The sequence below is a fragment of the Prunus dulcis genome, chromosome 8 (genome assembly GCF_902201215.1).
Source record: "Prunus dulcis chromosome 8, ALMONDv2, whole genome shotgun sequence".
Taxonomy (NCBI): Eukaryota; Viridiplantae; Streptophyta; class Magnoliopsida; order Rosales; family Rosaceae; genus Prunus; species Prunus dulcis.
The window spans coordinates 1,331,004-1,338,749 of NC_047657.1; the positions used below are offsets into that span (position 1 = coordinate 1,331,004).

The 7,746-nt window shown below is 34.5% G+C and overlaps 1 protein-coding gene and 1 non-coding gene across 2 annotated transcripts; one reads left to right on the forward strand and one right to left on the reverse strand.

The window, feature by feature from the left end:
* Positions 1–390: 390 nt before the first annotated feature.
* LOC117637954 (pentatricopeptide repeat-containing protein At2g29760, chloroplastic-like) lies at positions 391–2,891 on the reverse strand. Its single transcript, XM_034373009.1, has one exon. The coding sequence runs from the start codon at positions 2,889–2,891 to the stop codon at positions 1,062–1,064; it is 1,830 nt and encodes a 609-aa protein (XP_034228900.1). The 3' UTR covers positions 391–1,061.
* Positions 2,892–4,088: 1,197 nt separating this feature from the next.
* Positions 4,089–4,162, forward strand: TRNAW-CCA. Its single transcript has one exon. It is a non-coding gene; the product is annotated as a tRNA-Trp (tRNA).
* The last annotated feature ends 3,584 nt before the right edge of the window (positions 4,163–7,746 follow it).

Below are 7,746 nucleotides of genomic sequence, written 5' to 3' on the forward strand. Positions count from 1 at the left end.
GTTCTGGCGAACATATACAATAAGCAATTGCCAATAATTTTCTGATAATTTATTATTCCTCCTTAGGAAGTATTAATCACTATGCTATCTAAAGTATTTCCTGACCAATCACCAGGAAATTTCATAATTGAATAGGAACTATACAATGTAAACCAGAAGAATATTCTTTTTGTTGGACATGATGAAACAGAACTGCTAACAGAAAACACCGATCAACTTCACTTCAAAAATTGTTAAACATAGGCAACCCAAAATTGGAAACGTAATTTCCACATTACTATCATCAAGCTAGATGAAAGAATTTTAGACACAAAGGATCTAGAAACTTGTATGTTGTCAAGCCAAGGTTCTCTATTATCAACCTTTTCAAGAAACACTGTGTAACGTTTATTTGCATTGTCTAAATAAAACACCAACCTCTGTACTAAAATAATAATTGAAATAACAGAATAAGAAGGCCATCTATCTAGACAGAAAACAGAGTTTCACCATCAGGAACAAAAGCGATTCCCCATATCAGTCTTGTATGACAACATTGTAACTTAAATGTTCTCAGTTGCAAAGAGTTTTTCATTGTCATTTGTCCATTTTAAAACTATTGTGGTTCCACTATGCTCCCAAGCTATGGAGTTTGGACCATGGTATATGTCCCGTTGATAAGAGAACAAACTTCCTCTCAACTTCATTATCAATTAAAGAAAAGAGCCCAGCATGTACCTGTAACACCAGGAATCCCTTCATTCCCACAAATTCTTTCCGTAGTCAGTACCCACAGTTTTTTGTAAAAGAAAAACTTTACCTTTCAACCTTTCTTCACTGAACCCATGTTTGCCTAGTGCTTTCTCTTGCTACTTCTCACGAAGCAGATGTCTTCCAAAATGTGCTTTTCTGATTTTATCTTGGAATTTGAAGTACCCAAGACCCAAAGTACCTCATCACCCTCAGCAGGTTGGACATAAATGCTTGGGACATCATATAAAAGGACTACTCATTTATCATTTCTTTTTTCTTCCCAAACACCACAATAATGGTGACCATAGTGCGAAAGACCACTCATATATTCATAGTCCATTGCATACTGCTGCTAAGTGGTCATTTAAACTATTCAAAACAACGTAAAGTTCTTTTCTTTGCTCATGCCTTGTGTCATGGGCTAGGAACTCATGGATCTTGTTCCCCATTTGGATTGAGCTACAACCAGGAACCTTTTCTATTCCCTGCTGTCTCATGACTTGCCTATAGGTCAACACATCTTTCCATTGTCCCATTGATGCACTCAAATTTGAAATAAGAGTTAAATAGCTGGGATTTGCAGGCTCCTTCTCCATAATCCGTCTGGTTAGATATTCCAACAGATCTCCATTTCCATGAATCTTACAGGAACCTAGTAGACTGGCCCAGATGACAGCATTTGGCTCCAAATGCATGTTTTCTAAGAACATGACTGCTTCTTCCAACTTCCCGGCCCGACCTAGAAGGTCAACCATGCAACCATAGTGCTCTATTCGGGGTTTGATGCCAAACTCTTGTTCCATCTGATCAAAAACTCTTTTACCCTCTTCCACAAACCCTCCATGAGTGCAAGCTGACAGAACAGCAATAAAAATGACATCATCTGGTTTAGTTCCCTCTGAACACATTGTATCAAAGAGAGCTATGGCTTCTCTGCACAACCCATTGACAGCTAGACCTGACACTATCGTTGTCCATGTAATTATACACCTTTTAGTCATCTTTTTAAAAACTGCTTTTGCATTTTCTACATGTCCGCACTTTGCAAACATGTCTATTAGCGCATTCCCTAGGGGAACAGACAAATCAAACTTGTTTCTCTCAATATAGGACTCAATCCATTTTCCATGTTCTAGAGACCCCAAGTGAGTGCATGCGGATAGTAAGCTAATCAAAGTACTCTGATCAGGCCTGCACTTGCCGTCTATTAGCATCTTGCGAAACACACAAAGAGCTTGATCAAACATGTGGTTATGAACATAACCGGAAATCATGGCATTCCATGATACAACATTTTTAAAAGGCATCTGATTGAATATGTTCCATGCAGATTCAAGATCTCCAATCATGCTGTATCCCGAGACCATGGCCGTCCAAGAAACTACTGTTTTCTTGGGCATCTGCTGAAATAAACACTGCGCAGACTTGACATCACCCAACCGTATATATGCAGTTATTAATGAATTCCACGAAACTTCATTTCTTTCTGGCATCCTCTCAAAAACTGAATGAGCTAATTCCATATTTCCAGCCTTGGAAAGACCAGAAACAACACAATTCCATGTTACAGTGCTCCTATCTGCCATTGAATAAAACAACCTCATCGCAGTTTCTATCTCACCGTGGGCCATGTAAGCAGCAATCATCGAATTCCAGGAAACCACATCTCTTTCGGGCATTTCACCAAACACCTGGAAAGCCAAATCCAAACAATCTCCGCATTTAGCATAGAAATCCAAAAGGGTATTCTGAACAAAGACACTAGAACCAAAACCCATTTTGACAATGTCACCGTGAACCATTGTCCCATCTTCAAGGGCCTCGAAAGATTCACAGCACCTAAGAAGAAAAGTGAAAGTGAAACTGTTGGGCCCAATCCTAAGCGCCTTCATTCGATCGTACACGCGCAATGCATCTATACGAGCCTTTCCTACAGAGCATTTTATCAATGTGTTGTAAGCGACAACACTGGGGCAACAAGAATTTCGAAAAACAGAATAAGCATAATGAAGAAAACCCAGTTCTGAGGAGAGAGTGAAGAGCTTGGGAAGCAAAAAGCTGCTATCTTGCAGCCCATTGACAAAAATCTGAAGGTGGGTCTGCTTCAGTTCTTTGAGAGACCTGCACTCTTGCAAGATTTTAAGCAATTTGTGATGCATTGCGATTGTTCTTCATTCGAAAGACAGTTATTCTCGTTACACGAACGGGAAAGTATGGTAAGGCATTTTATTTGGTTTGGTAAATGTCACACTTTTTCTATTTCTATTTTTTTTTCTTTATTATTATTTTTTTGCTCCTCAGTGTGTAACATTATTATCACTTCTCCCAAATACTTTATAGGGTTTGAAGATTAAGTAATCTAATGTTACTTCAAAATATTGTGTGTTTTAAAAGGTGAAATGAGTCTTTGCTAAGAAGATAATGACATTACAATAACAATATGTAGTTCAAGAAAGTAATATAATTAAACTCACAGGTTTTCATTGAAAACAATCTGGTATTGCAATAATACATATTTCCTCCATTCTTGCAAGTGCAAAGAACACACATTATATCTTGCAAGCAGTGACGGATCTATTAAGGTGTAAGGAGGTGTATCTGCGCTTCCCATTGCCGGAAAAACCATTATTGGTGCTTCAAATTGCCCTTTTGTTCTGATTACCTTATTTCTATTTTCAACATTTAAGTAAATGTCTTTGTCCTTTTACTTTCATTCATTTTTAGTACATCATTTCACCTAGATTAGACAGAATAACAGAACNTTAATAACTCCTCTTTCTTTATTCGTTATTGTAATTTTATTGTAATTTGTAATACATAATGGTAATACATATATGACCAGATGTGTATATGTAGTTAATGACTGACCGCCTGTATTTGTACGCGGAGTCCCTAATTAAAATTAAAATGTACAAAATAGATATTTCTACCTGAAATTACTAAAAAATATTAATTTTTTATGGTAGGTTTCATATTTATTTCATACTTTATATAATATAAGTCTTTTAATATATTATATGTTTGTTATATGATATATGAGACCAAAAAGAAGAAATTAAAAGAGAATTTTTGTATATCAATGGAGGAAGTAAAGATGTGGAAAACAAGACAGGGATTCTCTACAATGATACTGTAGACCAATTGAAAGGGATGTAGCGCAGCTTGGTAGCGCGTTTGTTTTGGGTACAAAATGTCACGGGTTCAAATCCTGTCATCCCTACCTATTACTTATCTTATGAGCAGTAACGAGGGATCAATTGAGATAAATTGGACATACATAATAAATCTTTAATTTTATGATATATATGCAAGATGAATTGGGGTCACAAAATCTTTATTGTGATAATGATAATAAGGCGCTCTTAGTTCAGTTCGGTAGAACGTGGGTCTCCAAAACCCGATGTCGTAGGTTCAAATCCTACAGAGCGTGATTCTGTGTTCTTGTTAATCGCGTTAGGTCGAAAATTACACTTAAAAAATTGAACAGCAATCTAAATTTGACCTCCCGCGGATTAAAGGAAGTAGGAGGTCAATCAAAAAAGAGATGTTAATTAATCAAAGGTCCAACTGATCACCACGTCTGTATTGTAAATATGCAGTTACGAATAATCCGGCCAAAGTAATAGGAATTAGACCTAAGACGATTCCAAATAGAAAAACTTCAATCATTTCAATTTGTTTGAAAGGGGAAAGGGGAGGTAATATTTATCCTTAAATATTAATCTGTATTGACTATAAATCTCAATGACCAAGAATTGGAAATTGATACGTTAAGTAACTCTAGAAGATATGAACTGCCATAGAAAGATTTTTTTTATGAATTGTTCATGTTCATTTAATTAATTTCAAATAAGTCGTATCTTGCTCAGACCGATAAATAGAGCTGAGGTGATAGTCAAAGCTGCTAGTAGAAAACCAAAATAACTGGTTATAGTAGGCATGAAAAGGCTAAATGAAATATGTTCTTTTTATACATATGTTTATAAAGCACTTCCCTAAGTTTCAATTTTTGAAAGATACGAGGATAAGCAAAAATACCAACCAATTGAAAGAATAAATTAAATTGAAAATGTTTGATTCATCTATTATTATAGACGATACTAACAAAAATAGAGTAACAAGAGTAACATAAGTAAGAAATCAATTCATCATTTGTGACATTTATCCATGTCGCACTTTTGAATCAACAGATTCATCGGTCAACTCTGGAGTTGACTAAACTAATATATGCATATAACTAATACATGTATATATATAGAATATTTAAATTTAAATTATAAATAAAGTAATAATAAGAACTTTTTTTTTATAACTTTATTCACAAAATTAAACTTTCTTTGAATCACTAATCACTGTGGAATAAAATTGGAAAATCATTTTGATCGTTTTTTATTGTATCGAAATATCGAATACATTTTTTTTTTTCGAACTACAAGTGCCCCTGTAATGCACTTTATTTTTTTACTTTAAAGTGAACTCAGTAGTAGTTCATTCACATAATCTTGCGATTGAAAAGAAAAAAAGTATCGCATGATAAGATCAATCGAAACTAGGTTTTACATTTTGTCTTTCCATATTAGAAAGCCCACCCTTGTAATTAGGTCAAGAAGGACCCCCCTTTTTCCTTTGTTTGGGTCTAATATCTAATACAATAATGCGTGCATCACGAATATTGATTATTTTTTTATTTATTCGTTGTTCTCTTTCTTTTATTGAACTACTATTGTTACTTGTTACTGGGCGGCTAACCGATTCCTAAAAAAAAAAGGATTCCAACAAAAAACATCTTATACAACCACAAAAAGTATATTTTTAGATGTAACATCTAATTGAATCGTGAGAATATGACAATCTCCTTCATAAATTATTGGAAACCAACCCGTCGGATTCACATTTTACCTGATCTTCAGTTTCTAGTCCGAAGTCAATAATGAAGAAAACCCTTATACTACAGGAATTTGAGGAATTTTCTATTAAATGGTACAAAATTCTACATCGACAAGCAACAAGAAAAGAAGAAAGAAATTATATAACACTTCATTTCGATACTGATTGTGAAATTGCATTGCTGTGTCAGAAGAAGGATAGCTATACTGATTCGGTATACTCTAAAGACACCCTTGGTACAATATTGACGATCTCACAAAGATTTTTTTTCAGTGAATTTCCATTTACTGATTTCATCTTTTACGGAACCGCCCCCCCCCCCCCCTGACTGTACAAGAATATGCGGAGCTCAACATGTCTGGAAGCACAGGAGAACGTTCTTTTGCTGATATTATTACCAGTATTCGATACTGGGTCATTCATAGCATTACTATACCTTCCTTATTTATTGCGGGTTGGTTATTCGTCAGCACGGGTTTAGCTTACGATGTATTTGGAAGCCCTCGTCCAAACGAGGATTTTACAGAAAGCCGACAAGGAATTTCATTAATAACTGGCCGTTTTGATCCTTTGGAACAACTCGATGAATTTAGTAGATCTTTTTAGGAGGCCCCAATGACTATAGATAGAACCTATCCAATTTTTACAGTGCGATGGTTGGCTGTTCACGGACTAGCTGTACCTACCGTTTCTTTTTTAGGGTCAATATCAGCAATGCAGTTCATCCAACGATAAACCTAATCCGAATCATAGAGCTACGACACAATCAAACCCGAACGAACAAAGTGTTGAATTGAATCGTACCAGTCTCTACTGGGGGTTATTACTCATTTTTGTACTTGCTGTTTTATTTTCCAATTATTTCTTTAATTAAAAAAAAGAATATAAGAATTCTCTTATCCCATTCGGAAAGATATCATCTCATAATTATCTATGGCTGTTTATGTCTCGAGCATGACCACTTGATAAAATGTGGAGGAAAGTAGGACAAATGGCCGATACTACTGGAAGGATTCCTCTTTGGATAATAGGTACTGTAGCGGGTATTCTTGTGATCGGTTTAATCGGTATTTTCTTTTATGGTTCCTATTCTGGATTAGGTTCATCCCTGTAATAATCGGATGAACTGAGTTGTAGACATGAAAGCATAAGAACTCAACGGGATCCCCCTCGAATCAGACAAGGAAAGAGGGGGTAGGTCCCGTTGAGTTCTTAATAATCATAATATTTTTTTATAGATGTTTCAAAAACCTCCACTTTTTCTGATAATGTTTTTGAAAAATTAACTTCGTTAAGGGATTCAGAACATCTGTTACTCAATAGTATCTGTCAATACTTAAAACGAAGAAGGAATCACTCTATTTACTCTTTTTGGATGACTCACAATTATATATACTATATATTTCTATCGATCAGATATCATGCAAACCCTTTCTATACTAATAGCATAGAACCTTACTCTATTTAATCTAACAAATATTTAATCTAATAAAAGTTAAAAATTTTTTTTTTTTGAAATTGAAGAAGTTCTATTTGCTCAATAAACTTACCTATATTTATTTTTGTTTGTCCACTACCACTATTTACGTAATAAATCTAAAAAAGATTATGATAAACCTATAAAAAAATTTAAACTAAAAATAGAAATTTTTTACGAACGGGATCAAGAATTATTATTAATTCGACACAAGAAAGGGTTGTGGAAAATTCCGTTTCTTGTGTCAAGGACTAGTAGACGAACAATCCCCCCTAAAATCCTTTGTTCCTCTCATTTATACTTTGGTTTATATTCTCCGCTTATTTATCTTTTGTTTTGATTCTATTCAAATATAAAACTATGGATTCGTTCTATATCATACCGTTTGAATTTGGATTGAAAAAACAAATAAATAAAGAAGAGTTAAGTAAAATCAAATAGTCTTCTTCACAATATACTATGACCAGTAATGCGGTATAAGTAATTCCCGAAATCCGGTAGAAGAAAGAATATAAACAAGCAAAATTTTTTTGATTATACATAATTACATAACATAATTGCCAACAAAAATTTGTTTATTTTTAGAGCTTGATGTTGATAAATCCGCGGATCTAGAAATTCATTTCGGACAATTGAACCTTCTCAAACTG

Bases quoted from the DNA above. Each gene is read 5' to 3' on its own strand.
- LOC117637954 (XM_034373009.1), bottom strand. From the start codon at position 2,891: ATGCATCACAAATTGCTTAAAATCTTGCAAGAGTGCAGGTCTCTCAAA.